General features: G+C 39.3%; 2 protein-coding genes across 6 annotated transcripts in view; both read right to left on the reverse strand.

Moving 5' to 3' along the window:
• Positions 1-9,138: 9,138 nt before the first annotated feature.
• FAM220A (family with sequence similarity 220 member A) lies at positions 9,139-10,706 on the reverse strand. The gene is given in 4 exon segments (XM_027113065.1): positions 9,139-9,865; positions 9,868-10,148; positions 10,150-10,273; positions 10,529-10,706. Coding segments are annotated over 4 exon segments (783 nt in total). The 3' UTR covers positions 9,139-9,665.
• Positions 10,707-17,405: 6,699 nt separating this feature from the next.
• Positions 17,406-19,104, reverse strand: part of PARG (poly(ADP-ribose) glycohydrolase) — a 113,568-nt gene continuing 111,869 nt past the window's right edge. For all 5 annotated transcript variants that reach the window (XM_027111809.1, XM_027111811.1, XM_027111806.1 and 2 more), the window contains one exon: positions 17,406-18,450. In XM_027111809.1, coding sequence (XP_026967610.1) covers positions 18,296-18,450 — 155 coding nt within the window. In that variant the 3' untranslated portion in view covers positions 17,406-18,295. The remainder of the gene's footprint in view (positions 18,451-19,104) is intronic.

A 19,104-nucleotide genomic window follows, 5' to 3' on the forward strand; every position in this document is an offset into this window, starting at 1 on the left:
AGTCCTGCAGTTTCACTCTGATGTTTTTAGGAATGTATTTCATTAGTCCTAGAAAATGATCTTCAAGTATTGCCTTTGCCCCACTGTCCCTATTCTTTTCTGGGACTCCGATCAGACCCATTTAAATCTGAGTCTGTCCTCCACTTCTCTTAGTTATTTTTATTTATTTATTTATTAACATCTTTATTGGAGTATAATTGCTTTACAATGGTGTGTTAGTTTCTGCTTTATAACAAAGTGAATCAGTTATACATATACATATGTTCCCATATCTCTTCCCTCTTGCGTCTCCCTCCCACCCTCCCTATCCCATCCCTCTAGGTGGTCATGAACCACCGAGCTGATCTCCCTGTGCTATGCGGCTGCTTCCCACTAGCTATCTATTTTACATTTGGTAGTATATATAAGTCCATGCCACTCTCTTTAGTTATTTTAAATTAAACTTTTTCCATGTTAAAAAGAAAAAAATATTGTTTCCACCTTGTTCACAGCTTGGAAAAGTGTCTGGAGGAGTATATAAACAACTGCCCTTGGGATGGGAGCAGAAGTTCAGGTGGAGTCCCTGAAGACAGGGGAATGTAAGAGTGCCCCTCAAGGGCCACTGAATTCAGGAGGTCTCTAATCATGCTTGAGTGTGAGTCTTTCAAAGAGGTACTACCCGAGCCTGACGTGTAGAGGTTGGTCAGGTGGAAGCACATCTTCTTGATGCGTTCCACTTCCTGCTGTAGGAAGTGGTGCTTTCAGAAGTCACAGACACGAGGAGCTGTGCTGTCAGAGCCCAGAGGATGCAGATCTATTAGGGCCAGCTTCAGTTCTTCTCCTCTAAGGCATCCAAGGTGTAACCTGACTCATCTTGAGATGGCTTCTGTTTATCCTCAAAGAAGGCACCATCACTAAACTAGTTTTGCAAGGAGGCATTTGGTGCCTTTGTGCTTCTGCCTTGACAACTTCCAGAAGTGGCACACACCCTTTAGAGGGCCACATTGTTGCAATTAAAATAGTAGCCCAGGGACTTCCCTTGTGGTGCAGTGGTTAAGAATCCGCCTGCCAATGCAGGGGACACAGGTTTGATCCCTGGTCCAGGAAGATCCCACATGTTGCAGAGCAACTAAGCCCATGCGCCACAACTATTCAGCCTGCACTCTAGCGCCTGCGTGCCACAGCTACTGGGCCTGCGTGCCCTAGAGCCCATGTGCTGCAACTACTGAGCCCGCATGCCTAGAGCCTGTGCTCTGCAACAAGAGAAGCCACTGCAATGAGAAGCCCACGTACCGCAACGAGAAGCCCGCGTACCGCAATGAAGAGTAGCCCCCACTCACTGCAACTAGAGAAAGCCCGTGCCCAGTAATGAAGACCCAACATGGCATAAATAAGAAAGAAAGAAAGAGAGAGAAAGAAAAGAAAGATAGAAAGAAAGAAAAGAAAGAAAGAAGGAAAGAAAGAGAAAGGAAGAAAGGAAGAGAAATGAAGAAAGGAAGAGAAAGGAAGGAAGAAAGAAGCCCAGAGACAGGTGTTAGAGATTCACAAATGCAGCTTGGCCAGATAGTGGATAGTGAGTGGTCTTGGCCTCATTTGAATAATTCTGAAGGATCTGGGAGCTCTTGTTGGAGACAAGGCACTGGCCACAAAATACAGTGTTAGCTGGTCTTGGAGGCATGAGACGTGAGCTGGTTCAGAGGTACTTTGGAGGCTGAGGTTGGACAGAACATTGAAGTGTGGTCAGAGCCTAGAAGGAGAATAGTCCTGGGTTATCTTCCATCCAAATACTGTTGAATCAAAAGACAGATCTGTGAAGGCTGTCAAATGAACCATCTCATTTAATTTTTATCCATTGACTTGCCTCTCTGTATCTCACTTTGAGTAATCAGATATAGCTGCCAATCTCAAACCTTCTCTTCAACTGTGTCTAATCCGTCATTTAACCAATTTTATTTTCCATTTCTTTTGTTTTAATTGACTCTTCTTTTAATCTGCCTAGTCATTCCCCCTTCTTTATTGGCCCAAAGTATAGTAATACAAGTTATAGTGCAATTTTTGGCACCCACCCTCAGGACAGCCCTTTCTCTCCCCTTTGCTTACCATTTACTATTCCTAGATTTAGTTTTAATTCACTTGGCGGGAGGCTGAAAGGAGGTGGGACTTTTCAAGAACAAAAAAATCCATAAAGGTATGTTATATCTAGAGTATAGTTGGGTTTTTAAATTTAATTAATTAATTAATTTATTTATTTTTGGCTGCATTGGGTCTTTGTTGCTGCGCGCAGGCTTTCTGTAGTTGTGGCGAGCGGGGGCTGCTCTTCGTTGTGGTGCATGGGCTTCTCATTGCGGTGGCTTCCCTTGTTGTGGAGCATGGGCTCTAGGTGTGCAGGCTTCAGTAGTTGTGGCTCGCAGGCTCTGGAGCGCAGGCTCAGTAGTTGTGGCACACAGGCTTAGTTGCTCTGCAGCATGTGGGATCTTCCCGGACCAGGAATTGAACCCATGTCCCCTGCACTGGCAGGCGGATTCTTAACCACTGTGCCACCGAGGAAGCCCTGGGGTTTTTAAAAAATCATTTACTCTACCTTACTGATAGAAGTAGAATTCTCTGGGCCCCTTCATATCCTCAAGGACTGATAAACTCTTAAAATTCCAGTATTTGGAGCAAATGTTTGTTGAATTTAGGCTTACTATTTTATAAAAGGAAGGGAGAGTTGGTATATTCATAGACACATGAAGGTACAGAGAATTACATTTCAGTAGACTAGTGAAAAAGTCTCAAGACCTCCATCATCAACAAGAGGCCTGGAAATAGCAGATGTTCAACCCTAAACCTTGACACTGGGTACCTGAGTCCTATCAGTGGCACCCCATTGTTTTTAGACAGTGAAATCTTCAATGCAGCTCAAAGCCATGCGAAGTCCGGCCCCACAATCAACTCATACTATTCTCTCTTTCTCATTGCCTCCCCCCGCCTCCCTCCCCCTCTTTTAAAAGAGAGTTTATTTTTTAGAGAAATTTTGGGTTTACAGAAAGTTCACAAGATAGTATGTGTAGTTCCTAAACACTTCCTCTTCCCCAGAGTTTCCCCTATTCTTAACTTCTTGTATTAGTGTGGTACATTTGTAACTGGTAAGTCAATATTGCTACTTATTATTTTTTTTTAATTAATTTTGGGCTGCGTTGCATCTTCGTTGCTGTGCACGGGCTTTCTCTAGTTGTGGCAAGAGGGGTCTACTCTTTGTTGTGGTGCGCAGGCTTCTCTTTGCAGTGGCTTCTCTTGTTGCGGAGCATGGGCTCTAAGCATGCGGGCTTCAGTAGTTGTGGCACTCGGGCTCGGTAGTTGTGGCTGTCAGGCTCAGTAGTTGTGGCACACGGGCTTAGTTGCTCTGCGGCATGTGGGATCTTCCCGGACCAGGGCTCGAACCCATGTCCCCTGCATTGGCAGGTGGATTCTTAACCACTGCGCCACCAGGGAAGTCCCAATATTGCTACTTATTATTAAAGTCCCTAGTTCACTTTGGTGTTCACTGCTTGTGTTGTACAGTTCTGTGGGGTTTCACAAGTGCATAATGTCATGTATCTAACATTACATTATCATATGGTCTGATCACCCTAAAAATTCCATGCCCCAACTTTTCACTCCTTCCCCCATCTCTGTTCCCCACTCCAAACTCCTGGCAACCACTGTTCTTTTTACTATCTCTGTAGTTGTACCTTTTCTAGAAGTCATATAGTTAGAATCATACAATATGTAGCCTTTTCAGACTGGCTTCTTTCACTTAGCAATGTGAATTTGAGGTTCTCCCATGTCTTTTTGTGGTTTGGTATTTCATTTGTTTTTATCATTGAATAATATTCCAATGTATGGATGTTCCACAGGCTGTTCACCGACCAGAGGAGCTCTTGATTGCTTCCAGTTTTGACAATCATAAATGAAGCCACTGTATACATTCGTGTGCAGAATTTTCTGTGGACATAAGTTTTCATCTCACTTGGGTAAATATGTAGGAATGTGATTGCTGGATCATATGATAAGACTAAGTTTACTTTTGTAAGAAACTACCAAACTGTCTTCCAAAGTGGCTGTACTATTTTGCATTTCTACCAGCAATGACTGAGAGTTCCTTTGTTTCCATACTCTCACCAGCATTTGATATTGTTAGTGCTGCAGATTTTAACCATTCTAATACATGTGTAGCAGTTCTCTTGTCTATTTTTTAATTGGATTGTTATTGTTCAGTTTTTAAGAGTTCTTCATACATTTTGGAATGTACAAGTCTTTTATCAAGTGTGTGTTTCACAAACATTTTCTCTCAGTCTGTAGCTTGCCTTTTCATTTCATTTATAGTGTCTTTTGCAGAGGAGGAGTTATTCGTTTTAACCTATTTTTTCTTTCATGGATGATGCTTTTGGTGTTGTATCTAAAAACTCATCACCAAGCCCAAGTCGCCTAGATTTTGGCTTGTGTTAGCTTCAAGAAATTTTAGAGTTTTGTGTTTTACATTTAACCTATGACCTATTTTTAGTTAATTTTTGTGAAAGCTGTAAGGTCTGGATTAATTTTTTTGCATGTGGATGTCCAGTTTGAACATCTGTTGAAAAGGCTATCCTTTCTTCATTGAATGGCCTTTGTTCTTTTGCCAAAGATCAATTGGCTGTATTTATGTGGTTCTACCTCTGGGCTCTTTATTCTGTTCCATTGATCTGTTAGTCTATACTTTTGGCAATACCACACTGTCTTGATTACTGTACTTTATAGTAAGACTTGAAGTCAGGTAATGTAAGCCTGCTGATGGTGCTTTTCTTGTTTTGTATTATGTTGGCCATTCTGGGTCTTTTGCCTTTCCATATAAACTTTAGAATCAGTTTGTCTATATCCAAAAATAACTTGCTGGGAGTTTGACTGAGGTTGCATTGGAATCTATGGATCAATGCATATTGTGCCATCCTGACAATATTGAGTCTTCCTATTCATGAACATGGATTATGTCTCCATTCATTTAGGTCATCTTTGATTTGTTTAATCAGTTTTGTAGTTTTTCTCAGATCCTGTACATATTTTGTGACATACCTAATTATTTTATTTTTGGGCTATTAATGTAAATGTCATTATATTTTAAATTTCACATTCCAATTGTTTATTGCTGGTATATAGCAAAGGAATTGATTTTTTTAAATTTATTTATTTTTGGCTGCGTTGGGTATTCGTTACTGCACACGGGCTTTCTCTAATTGCAGTGAGCAGGGGCTACTCTTCGTTGCAGTGCACGGGCTTCTCGTTGCGGTGGCTTGTTGCAGAGCACGGGCTCTAGGCATACGGCTTCAGTAGTTGTGGCACACAGGCTCAGTAGTTGTGGCTCTTGGGCTCTAGAGCACAGGCTCAGTAGTTGTGGCGCAAGGGCTTAGTTGCTCCATGGCATGTGGGAATCTTCCCAGACCAGGTCTTGAACCCATGTCCCCTGCACTGGCAGGCGGATTCTTAACCACTGCACCACCAGGGAAGTCCCAAAGCAATTGATTTTTGTGTATTAACCTTGTATCCTGAAACCTTAATACAGTGGCTTATTAGTTCAGGAGTTTTTTGTTCATCTTTGGGATTTTCTACAACAATAATCATGTAACTGGGAACAAAATCAGTTTTATTTCTTCCTTCCCAACCTACCTGTATACCTTTTACTGTTATATTGCATTAGCTAGAACTTCCAGTATGATGTGGGATAGACGTAGTGAGAGATCCTTGCCTTGTTCCTGATCTTAGGAAGAAATCATCTAGTTTCTAAACATTGAGCACAGTGTTAACTGTAGACTTTTATAGATTTTGTGTGTGTATGTCATGTTGAGGAAGTTCCCCTGTATTCTAGTTTGCTGAATGTTTATCATGAATATGTCTTGGATTTTGTCAAATGCTTTTTCTGCATCTTTTGATATGATCATATGACTTCCTTAGCCTGTTGCTATGATTACATTAATTGAACCAGCTTTGCATACCTGGGATAAATCCCACTTGGTCATGGTGTATAATTCTTTACTATATTGCTGAATTCTATTTGCTAACACTTTGTTAAGAATTTTTCTATCTCTAATCATGAGAGATATTGGTCTGAAGTTCTCTTTGTGTTTTTACTGTCTTTGGCTTTGGTATCAAGGTAATAAAACAAATTGGGAAGTTTTCCCTCCTCTCTCCTATTTCAGGAAGAGTTTGTATAGTCATGTTAATTCTTCTTTAAACAGCTGGTAGAATTCTCCAATAAAACCATGTAGGTGTGAAGATTGCTTTGTGAGAGTTACAAAATTACAAACTCAATTTCCATAATAGTTATATGGTTATTCAAATTATACATTTTATATTTGATGAGTTGTAGTACTTTGTACTTTTTGAGGAATTGCTCCATATAATCAAAGTTGTCAGATATATGTGTAGAGTTGTTTGTGGTATTCCATTATTATATTTTTAATGTCTGCAGGGTCTATAGTAATATCCCTTATTTTATTTTTGATGTTAGTAACTTGAGTCTCCTCTATTTTTCCCTTTCAGTCTTGTGAGAGGTTTGTCAATTTGATTGAACATTTCAAAGCTTTTTGTTTCATTTGTGTTTCTCAATTAACTTTTTTCTGTCCCATTCATTTCAGCTCTTTATTTTTGCATTCTGCTTGAGTTTATTTTGCTTTTTCCCCCCTAGTTTCTTGAGGTAGTAGCCTTGATTTGTGATCTTTCCTCTTTTTAATTGAAATATAGTTGGTTTCAGGTGTACAGCAGTGGTTCATATATATATATATATATATATATTTTTTTAGATTATTTTCCCTTATTGGTTATTATAAAATATTGAGTATAGTTCTCTGTGCTATACAGTAGGTCCTTGTTGGTTATCTGTTTTATATACAGTAGTGTGTATATATTTTCACTTTCATTCTGTTAAACATATATCTTAAAATTTCCCTTGAGACTTAACCCATGAATTATTTAGAAGTGTGTTGTTTAGTTTCTAAGTGTTTGGAAATTTTCCTTTTAGCTTTCTGTTATTGATTTCTAATTGATTCCATTGTGGCCAGAGGACACATTTTATATTATTTCAATTCTTTTCAATTTGTTGAGGTTTGTTTTATAGCTTAGGAATGGTCTATCTTGACATATATTCCCCAGGTACTTGAAAAGATTGTGCATTCTGTCATTGTTGAGTGTTTTTTAAGTGTTTAGATCACATTGATTGATTGATGGGATGATGTTGAGTTCTATATCCTTGTTTCTTTGTGTTTTTTGGCCGCACCACATGGCTTGTGGGATCTTAGTTCACTGACCAGGGATTGAACCCGTGGCCTCAGCATGAAAGTGCAGAGTCCTAACAATTGGACCGCTAGGGAATTCCCTTTGCTGATTTTCTATCAAATTGTTCTATCAATTGTTGAGAGAGGGATGTTGAAGTCATTAACTATAATTTTATATTTGTCTGTTTCCATTCATCTGTCAGTTTTTGCTTCACATATTTTGCATCCTTATTACTTTGTACATAAAAATTTAAGATTGCTGTCTTCTTAGTGGATTGACCCTTTTATCACTATGAAACATCCCTCCCTATCCCTAAATTTCTTGCTCTAAAGTCTACATTATTTGATACCAATATAGCCACTCCTGCTTTTGATTAATGTTTCAAAGTATATCTTTTATTCCATCCTTTCACTTTCAACCTCCCTTTATCATTATATTTGAAGTGAGTTTCTTACAGATACCATATAGTTCATATAATTGGGTCATATTTTTAATGCACTGCCAATCTCTGTCTTTAATATTTAGTGTCTTGTTATTTAATGTAATTATGATGTATGCATATTTAAGTCTGCCATTATTTTTTATTTTCTGGTTCTCTATGTTTTAATATTTTTCTGTTTTCCTGCCTATCTGTGGGTTAATTGAACTTTTAAAATTCCATTTTGATGTATCTATTGCATTTTTGAGTGTACCTCTTTCTATAGCTTTCAGAGTGGTTGCTCTAGGTATTACCTTATAAGTACATAACTTGTCACTGTCTACTGGCATCAATATTTTACGTTTGAGCAAAGTATAAAAAACTTACGTCTCTTTATGCCCTTGACCCTCCCATTTATAATTGTCTTATTTCCTCTATATACATTGAAAACCACAATAGACAGCTATAATTTTTGCTTCAACAAACGTAATTTAGAAAACTCAAGAAAAATACAGTGTACTGTATTTATCCATATTTTTACTCTTTCTGTTCTTCCTGATGTTTCAAGATTCCTTCTTTTATCATTTCCTTTCTGTTTCAAGAACTTCCTTTAGTCATTCTTTTAGGGCAGGTATGCTGGAAACAAGTTCTCTTAGTTTTCCTTCATCTGAGAATGCCTTGATTTTCCCCCTTCATCCCTGAAGCATATTTTTACTAGATATAGAATTCTGCATTGGCAGTTCTTTTCTTTCAGAATTTGAAAAGTGTTGTGCCACTTCCTTCTGGCCTTCATTGTTCCTGATGAGAAACCAATTGTAATTTTCTTTTACACACATAAAATGAGACATTTATTATGCCAAAGAATGGGCTTTATTTTTCATTTTCCCAAAACACTAAAATAGCACACGGCATAGTAATTTAGCACACGATATAAACTAATATATGCAGTCAAATAATTCTGAAATTGGTTAAGTCTTACTTTGGGACTCCTTAAAAACTTACACTCTTAAGTGCCTTTCATCAAAGTTATCAACACACAACAAAAGGAGTTAACCCAGAAAAATCTAAGTGTAAGAGATACCTTGACTCCTATAAACTGGAAACCTTCTATAAGGGAAATACTTGATTTGCCTCTCTATAACTGAGCAAGGACAGATAGCCTCAAGCTCCTTTTTATTTCAAATAACACTGCTAGGGTTCCTAATTAGAGAAAGGTTTATCTAAAGGTAAGGTTAATGTTGCAACTTTCACTGTAGGGCCTCCACTTATTGCATTTGAAGTGGAAGGAAAGGCATGTGAGAAGAGAAATCAAATTTTGTTGACCAAAATTATTCTACAAAATGTAGAAATGGGGCTTCCCTGGTGGCGCAGTGGTTGAGAGTCCACCTGCCGATGCAGGGGACACGGGTTCGTGCCCCAGTCCGGGAAGATCCCACATGCCACGGAGTGGCTGGGCCCGTGAGCCATGGCCGCTGAGCCTGTGCGTCCGGAGCCTGTGCTCTGCAATGGGAGAGGCCACAACAGTGAGAGGCCCACGTACTGCAAAAAAAAAAAAAAAAATGCAGAAATGGTAACAGCTTACCATCAACTCAGCCTGGCTCAGAGCAAGTACAGAGGGGTTGATTTTACAAATATCTACTTCCATTAGATGGTCAGAGACAGTATCTGGGACCGTAGCCCTTTAGAATGGGTGTTGAAGGCATATTAAATGCTTCATGTTAAATCTTTAGGGTCTAATCTGATATTTATGTAGGATATATCAATATTCTCCTTGAAATGGTTTCCCAATCCTGAATGTCTTTCAAGCACAATTTAAAAGTCAAAAATTTCCTTCCATATCAACCAGCTTTCCATGAATTTGAATTCCACTTACTTTAAGTCTATCTGGTCATACAAACCAAAGCAGGAGCTTCATGGCTGCATGGTTTGCATCCAGACTTAATGCAAAAGAAATCATTTAGGACTTTTAAAATTAATCTATTTTTATTGTTCTGCTTGTACCTTAATTATGACATAACAGATTTGCAAATTCAAAAGCTTGTAGAGCCAGTAATGCCAGTGTTATCTGCAGATCATTTGAGGTACTTTTTTCACATGAAAGCATTTTCTTGTATTCTACTGTTTGCTCTGAAAACATGAGCTTTGAATGGTCAGGGAAAACACATTTTGTCTCATCATTCAAAAATATTTGGGGATGTGCTGCAGCAGTGTAGACAGGATGGAATGCAGGCAAGACAGTTCCAACTCAGAGTCTAGCCTCTCCAGAAAAGCACTTGGTGGTTCATCCTCACAAATCCCCATTTCTGACCATTTTTGAGAGGATGGTAGTCCTGACTCCCCAGGCTCTCCTTTGTGGCTCTGTCCTCTGTGGCTCTCAGTTGCAGTGGGCCCTCCTCCCAGCCAGTGCCTCACCTGAGCTTCTCCAGTGCCACAGGACACCCCAGCAAAACACTCTTTTGCAGGAGCAAAGAACAGATCCAGTCTTCCTCTGAACAGCTGCTGAAGCTGAATTTCTTCTTATTGATTCTTGCAAACATGGAAGTGCTTTGTTGCCATCGTGAAGCAAGAAGCTGACCTCACTCAGATCATTTTCATTTCCAGTGTTAACTCCTCATTTTGTGAATTACCATTTACATCAACTGCAAGCTTATTCGTCCTGGAAGTTATATCTGATGGGCAAGGGCTCTCCTTCTGTGTTCTGTTAAGTCTATACAGTATTTTGTCTGAGTCATCACCTGCTCCCTTCTCTTCTGCGAGGCGGATGCTGAGTCCCTGACTCTCTGATGTCAGGTGTTCTCTGATGCCCCGAGCCTAAGGACACGTCTGTCAGTCCGAGGAAGGCCTTCGATGGATCTCAATATGAACCTGCATGTGGACTTTGAGCATCATGGAAGCTATGATGAAGACGTAGGGGAAGTTGATGCGCAGCCACCAGGCCAGGTCTAAGACAAGCAGTATTTGGGTCAGCCCCTTGCAGAAGACCCTGTAGGAGCCGGTGGTGGCCGAGTGTAAGAGCCAGACAGCCCCACAGAGCTGCTGCCATATAGACCCACCACCGTGATGTCTCCTGGCCTCTGCCCTGGCAGGTAAGATGTCATTTCTGACTGCTTTCAATAATTTTTCTTTTTTGGTTCCAGAAGTTTGAGTATGATGTGCTTTTGGTGTGGAATTTTTTTAGTTTATCCTGTTTGGAGTTCATTCAGCTTTTTGAATCTATAGGTTTTTATGTCTTTTGATAAATTTGGGAAATTTTTTTAGAAACTATTTCTTTGAACACTTCTTCATCCCACACCATCTTTCTCCTCTCTTCTGGAATTCCAATGATATGAATGTTATATGTTACAGTCTCAGATTTTCCTGAGGCCCTATTTTTTATTATTTTTCAGTCTATTTTTATCATTGTTCAAATTGGCTAATTTCTATGGTTCCATTTTCAAGTTCACTGATTCTTTCCTCTATCCTCTTTATTCTGTTGTTGAGCTCATTCTTGGAGGGTTTTTTAAAAATTTGTTATTGTATTTTTTTAGTTTTAAAATTTTAAATTGGTTTTTCTTATATATCCTACCTCTTGGTTGAGACTTTCTACTTTCTTGCTGAGACTTTTTCATTTATTTCAAGTGTTCATAATTGTTTGTTGAAGCATTTTTATGATGGCTGCTTTAAAATCCTTGTCAGGTAATTCTAACATTTGTGTCATCACCGTATTGCTGTTTGTTGGTTGCCTTTTGTCACTCAAGTTGAGATCTTCCTGGTTCTTGGTATGATAAGTGACTTTTCATTCAAAGTGATTTTTCATTGAACATTTTGGATATTATGAGAATCTGGGATCTCATTAAATCTTGTGTTTTAGCAGGCCTCCTCTGATACCTGTTTTTTTTGTTTTGTTTTGTTTTTTCTTTTTGTGGTACGCGGGCCTCACCGCTGTGGCCTCTCCTGTTGCAGAGCACAGGCTCCGGACGCGCAGGCTCAGCGGCCATGGCTCATGGGCCCAGCCGCTCCGCGGCATGTGGGATCTTCCCGGACCGGGGCACGAACCTGCGTCCCCTGCATTGGCAGGCAGACTCCCAACCACTGCGCCACCAGGAAAGCCCTGATACCTGTTTTAGCTGGCCTCAGGTACTGTTCCAGCTGGGGAACAAGACACTGCCTCGTTACAGCCAGATGGAGATGGATGTTCAGGTTCTCCTCTCTGCCTCAGTTGACACATAGAGGGGAGGGCTCCTTGTCACTGCTTGGTAGAAATTGGAGTTCAGGCTCCACTGTAGGCTGTGCTGACATAATTCTGGCTAGGAAGGGGAGCACCCTGATGCTCTTCATGTATTCTCCATTGACAATGCAGAATGGTAGATGGAAGTGCATGAATGGCCTCAGTTCTGCTGAGAAGTGGGAAAAAGTTCTGTCAGTTAGGCTTCCTCTGACACTTCCTAGTGGAAGGGGCAGGGCACCTAACAGGAAACGGGAGAGGAGCCATGTTAGCCCAGGTGGAGATAGAAGTCCAGTGTTCGCATGTGTTCTCCACTCACACTGCGTTGGGAGAGACCCCCTTTACCACCTGACCTACTGGAGCATTTTGTTGTAACCTGGAAAGGGTGAAAGTCTAGGCTCTATACATTATCTTTGCTGGTAGGGTCTTAGTTTTGTTGTTGTTTTTGTGTGTTTGGCTTGAATAGAGGGTTTATTACATAAAAGTTTCTGTCTTGTAGGCTGCCCCTTTCCTGGTCCATTGGCTAAAGGGAGTAGGCTTTTCTTGGGCCTTTCTTTATCTGCACTCAGAATTTCCAGGTGGCTGCCTTTTCCAGTAATCACTATAGAATATAAGACCAATAAGAAAATCCAGGGAACTTACCACTGTATTGTTCCTTGGTTCCCAGGATTCCCCTAGCCAGTCTGCCTTCTCTCTTCCCCCTTTCAGAATTTTATATTTGTTTTATATATCATGTTCATGGTTTTTAGCTGTACTTAGCAGGAAGAATAGGGAAATGTTTGTGTACTCCATGTTTTGGAATAAGAAGTCCTTTCTATTTTAGTGTGATGGTATTGTGGTACAGTCTTTAAAGACATATATTATGTCTGGGGTGAACTTCAAAAAACTGGGGTGGGTAATAGGTAGGAATATGGAGCAAACGAGATTAGCTATGAATTGGTAATTGTTGAAGATGGGTGATGTATGTAGGTTTATTACCCTACTTTATTTTTGTATATGTCTGAAATTCCCCTTAAAAAGAAAACCATTTCCTGACTACCCAGTCTAAGTCATGTTACAAGCTCTTGTCTGTGTTCTCCACTACAGTGTAAACTTGATAACAAGGACCCAGTCTATCTTGGTCACAATTACAGCTCCAAAGCTTAAAACTGACTGGTATATGGCTGGCATTCTAATTACTATGTTTCCTCAAATATAAGATTCCATAGATTATAAAATACATTTATTTTATTACCATTAAAAAATACTGCAAATTAAATTATGATATACCACCAAGTTTTAGAAGTATTTGGATTCCAGATGCTACAATGTGAAAAAAAATATTTTAGAATTAATGAAATATGATATCTGTGGAATAAATGAATACTCTAAAATACTGCAAGGTCAAGATTCTGATGACGATGCTTCATACATGTTCAAGAGCAGATCAGGGTATATTTTTGAGAGTATTATCAATTCTACAGTGAGTATATTTCTTCCAAAATATTGAAATTTTTTATGCCCAACTTTATAGGTTCTTGTTACAAATCTTAATAGAAAATGCAACACTCTGCCATGGTCTCCCATCTTTTCACCACCAAGGACCCTTTTATTATTTTATCCCCAAGGTTCCCATATTTTGAAATATTTTGATGCCAAGTAAAATTTATTTTTTCCTTGATATCAAGTAAAAGCTAATTTTCATTTTTCATCTATTAAATGTATAGTATTCAAACTGAGGCAATATAATTCCAGCTAAAATAAACATGACCTTCTACCTACCCTGTGTGGACTCACCATAGGGAAAAGTAACATTTCTATTAGGAAATCTACTTTTTAGCGTCCAGTGCCACTTTCTCAGAATCCAAGAACCAAAGATGGCAGGCACTTGAGATGATAGGAATCAAGATGGCAAGAAGCCACATGCCAGCTCCTATATTAAGTCAAGAAAGGGCATTTAGGTAGCCCATCTAAACGTTATAAGTTAGGCCATTTGTTTATACAACTCTCCAACAGAGAAAGTTGTGTAAGGGCATTAAACACTCTGGTGAACTGACATTGTCCAGGGGCCTATTCGAATTTCTAAAATTGTTAGCATAAAAATTCAATTCGTTTTTCTAGGTTGAATTGCAACACAGTAGTGAAAAGAAAATGATATTTGTGGGGTTTTTTGCATCACCCTCTCTCTGTGCCTCAGTTTAGATCTGAGTGCAGAGGACAAGTCATTCATCTTTGCATCCCTGAGCAGACAGTTCAATGGTTGCCCAGAGAAGGCACTTGTGTTTGTGAATATGTGAATGAATGGAAGGACGGTGGTCCTCAGAACTTTCAAGACATCTTCTTATTTGAGCTCTCTTGAGGGAAGATGGAAACTAGGAAAAGGAAATGAACAGGAAACATGACCTCAGGAACCTGGCAAGGAAGAAAAACTAAGGCATCCTGAATTCTCTTTACCTTTGGAAAGTTCCTTATGCCTGTGACCATTTCTACATGCCTAACACCTAATGTGGAATAACAAATCTATATGCAAAAACTTTAACCAAATACCTAAGACACACATTTTTAAAATGAGAGCATGGGGCTTCCCTGGTGGTGCAGTGGTTGGGAATCCGCCTGCCAATGCAGGGGACACAGGTTCCAGCCCTGGTCCAGGAAGATCCCACATGCCACGGAGCAACTAGGCCCATGCACCAAAACTACTGAGCCTGTGCTCTAGAGCCCATGAGCCACAACTACTGAGCCCGCATGCCACAACTACTGAAGCCCATGCACCTAGAGCCTGTGCTCTGCAACAAGAGAAACCACTGCAGTGAGAAGCCCGCACACTGCAACGAAGAGTAGCCCCCGCTCTCTGCAACTAGAGAAAGCCCGTCTGGAGCAATGAAGATCCAACGGAGCCAAAAATAAATAAATGAAATAAATTAAAAAATAAATAAAATGAGAGTATGTATATTAGGTGGTACCAAGGGGATCAAAATTTCTTTATTCTCTTCCTAGAAAAATCATGTAAACATTAGCACAGATCTCTCCCTATCCCCCAGGTTCAAAATCATCATGACCTGTTAGCCCTACATTTAAAATAAACAGTCAGGAAAAATAAAACCAGTTATCAGATGAACAGTTTTGGTTGTCTTCTTTGGGAAACCTTGCACTTTAAAGGCTCAGTAGGTCTGTGTGAATCTGGTGAGGAGGGACTAAGGGGACTCCAGTGGGCACGGAGCACAGCAGTGGGTCAGTGGATTCCGGCAGTTTGTTCTAATAAGTATCACATTAGGACCCACTTCCAGCCCCCAAAGGACAGGATTAAATATTCTGAGCTCACGTTCCAGGAATGGCTGGTCTTTCCCTTCCCTCCAGAAAAAGGACTGGGGCAGATCCACAGGGTTGAGAGGAGGAAGGACACACCTTCTTAACCTTTGTTTGTCTTTAAAGCAGACTTCCTAGGATGCACTTCTTCCTTACATCAGAAAAAAGCCATGAATATGCAGCCACATGGATTGGAGAAGACAGAAGAAAACAGGTGAGAATCTATGCAATTGCTTCTCTTCCTGTTGAAGTGTTAAAGAATATAATCCAGTGACTTTTTTGTTCCGTCATATTCTTGGAGTGGGGCAACTTAATGCTTGGTTTCCAAAGCAATATATTATTGGCTAAGTACCTGACATAGCAATCCTGGAGCTTGGTTAGATCTTCTTTTCAATCTCGCTTTCAAATACCTATCTTCTTGCCTTTCGTGTCACTTCAACCAGGAAGAAAAGAGGTAAGTCTCAGAGACCATTTAATATACCCCACTGATAACTAGTTATTTATGATGAAGAATAAGCTGTACTACGAACTTGGTAGAGAGCAAGAGTGTCAGAACCTTTGCTCTATCAGATTACAAAGTAAGTCTCCTTTCATAATGAACTCCTGGAAGTTGAGATGGTACTCCCTAACGTCTGGGCATCTGTTAGCCCATGGGTAAAACGGGCTAAAATATATAAAGCAATGAGCACAGTCCCTAGTGTACAGTAGGTGCCCCATACATGTTTCTGGTCAACTAAAATAGTTGGCATTTATTAAGGACCAACTGAGTGCCAGACCCTATGCTCGTTGCTTTATATACAGTATTTCTTGGTAGGTGCTAATAACCCATTTTCTAAATGAGTTAAGTAAGGCTCAGCAATTCAGTTTATCCAAAGAAGGTTAAAATGTTAGCTGGGGATACAGTTAGCAATTGAACCCAGCTGGCCTGATTTTAAATCTCACGCCCTTTCCATTAGTCCACATTGTTTCCTTAAACTGTTATTGTACTTTTGAGTGAGCTAGATAGAAAGTGAAAAGCAAGTGAGTTATATTAAAAACCTAAGAATTCTAAACTGAAAATATCCTTTCATGCCTCAGTAGATTAAAGAAGGGAAGGGTAAACAACATGTAATAAAAGAAACCCTAAATGAAAGAGAACAAAAAGGTGCTGTTAAATGTCTTAAAATAGATACAAATGTTAGTTCAGTGTCTGATTTTGTCCCTCTTTTTACAGAGGGCCTTTAGGAACAAAGTAATCATGTTCTCTCCACCACCCTCCCCACCACAAAAAATGGACATTATTTCTCTCTATACATTCCTCATGATTAAACCGTCCCAATTCAAGACTGTACTGGGACAAAGAAGTAGGCAGGCTTTTATTCTTGAAAACCCCTCAATAGCAGAAAGGCAGTCAGGAAGATGGCCTGGTCACCAACCTGTTCAGTACTAAGAGCTGAGTCTTAGTACCTGTATTCTGTAATATTAGGCTGGGGGGACTTCTTACCTGGACTCAATGATTTCTCTACCACATGAACCTCCTAAACTGTTCATGCAACATTTTAAAGAACTGTTTACTTAGTCTTGGGGCTAGATAAGAGGGAAAGAATATAGAGATAGATAAAAAGAAATGAAATATACCATGAATGCTTAACCAAAGCATGGAATGGGTTGGGAAGGAAAGAAAAGACTTTAGTACCAGTAGAAATAAAGCCAGACACCTTGGACTCAGAGATGATGAAAAATCTTAAAAAACCTCATCAGTGACAAGTGGCTGCCTTCAGGTGCCAAATTCCACTAACCTCTCAATCTCTATATAAACAAAAAGAGTTGCAGATGCTGGCCAAGGCCCCATTTTTTCCCTGCCAATATTGATACCAGGTGTTTGGACCATCTACTTAAAACTCCTTATTAATAGGATTTGACCACCAATAGCTTTCCCTGACAGTTGACTATAAACTAGAACTTCAACAGTATGGTTTAGAATTACTTTAGAAATATAAATAAGTGCTTCTGTGCTTAAACTCTACTCTCAGTTAACACAGAATTGACATTGGCTTTAACTTCTGAGAGACATTATTATTTATGTTTGTTGCCCATTTTAAATGGACACAATTGTAAATAAAGAATTTTAAACAGAGCCCCTAATAAAGCCTAAACCTAATCATTTCCACAATTCCAGTTTTATTTAGATTTTATATGCTTGCATGTAGACACACTTAAAGAACATATATTTTTTATATATATGAAATATAGATGATATGGGAGTTTGACAAATGATTTGTTAATGAAAATTTATTAACTATATAACCTTTGAGTACTAGGGAAACTTCACTATGTACAGATCACCATGAAGTTCCCAGTTTCTAAACTCTGGTTATATGAATATGCCTCAAGCACCAAGGAACAAACAATAATCCTAATTCAAAAAGAAAGAAAAAAAAAAAACCCCAAGAAACAAAAGATCCTTCAAGTCTCTTGAATCTGTTTGTATTTTAAACACCATTTGGGAAACACTTTTATTCTACATTTCCTTCCATTTAGGTCAGTTTCCAAAAACAGTATCAATAAAAATTGATCAGGGAAAAAGGACAGACAAACCATTACAGATAAAGGTGATGTCACTAAATAACTTTCTGGAAATTATTCTGCCTTAAATACAAAACTTTTAACGCAGGGGATCTGCATTATGTAACATGTATGAAAAAAAAAACCCCAACTCTTAATTTTCAAAAATCAAAAACTCCAACAATGCAATCATAAGAAGAGTAGGGGGTGAAAGGCTCACAGGGAGATCTTTAGCAGACCCAGTTAGTTAAACAGATTCTAGGATTTCACCTTCTTCCCTGGCATCTGCTAGCTGCAGAGGCAATTTGTATAATATACAGGCATCAAAAAAGAGACCTGACAGGCTGAGCACAAACTTTCATGAAATTTCACAAGAAATCTTATGGGCAAAAGAAAGAAAAATCAAAGAATGAAGACTGAAATAGAAAAAAATGGAAACAAAATATGTCTGAATCTATGTTTGTGGAAGGGACTGCATCCTTGCCTACAAATGTGGATTATATACACATTTATATTAAGTCAGTTCATATGTTACACCTGACAGTTCAGAAAGGATGTTTCTCATGAGAGGTGGAAGGAGGTTCTATTCACTTGGATCCTCAGGCCCCAGTCCTTTGTCCTGGCTGGTTGGTGGTCTCCGCACAAGACTCAACAGCTTGGTATATGAATGGATAAAGCTTGATGTCTGGTCCAGGGGTGGAACAGTTTCTACATTCTTCATTGTAATATCGTAGCAACAGCTTATATACTTCTCCTGAAGAGCAGAAAGCCAGACCAATTTGCACATTAAGGTATGTAGATGGGTAAAACTACTACAGAACACTTCAGTTTTATCTTAATCTAAATAATATACTCACATTTGGCTTTTGAAAATAGAGCATGAAGGCTTTATTTTTAAAAAAAAAAGCCTGGAAGGCTTTCCTGATATAAAGTTAAAATTTTTTAGAATACCTTAAAGAAACTACTTATTAGTTCATAATTACAGCAGGCTATACATGGTGCATCATCCATGCATTGTTTTGGGAGTTCGTGGCAACTCTAATTTTACATTTAGCTCCCATATAGCAAGGCCTTTCAGGTCCAGCTGAAACAGTAGATGGAGGATGCTGGCATGTCTGATAAACATGACTCAGAGTGAGGCCGCTTAGGTTTTAACTTACCCGCCAATACCTTCCCTCTTTCAGTTTTCTATACACAAAAAAGTAAAAAGTGGACACTAACTCCAACTTCTCGGCCTTAAATTAATAAGCTGACATACTCATTCAAGATTGAGGAGGAAAGTTTGCCAGAAAAAGATTCTGCAAGTGTTGCCCCTCTAAGACCTTGTCGCCCCATCAAAGTCACACTTCCATTTTTTCTTATCCACTATGATCTATCCAGATTTAGCAAGTGCTCCTCCTGGATGGTG

The sequence above is a fragment of the Aethalodelphis obliquidens genome, unplaced genomic scaffold (genome assembly GCF_003676395.1).
Source record: "Aethalodelphis obliquidens isolate GAN/ISIS:26980383/991018 unplaced genomic scaffold, ASM367639v1 scaffold11, whole genome shotgun sequence".
Taxonomy (NCBI): domain Eukaryota; kingdom Metazoa; phylum Chordata; class Mammalia; order Artiodactyla; family Delphinidae; genus Aethalodelphis; species Aethalodelphis obliquidens.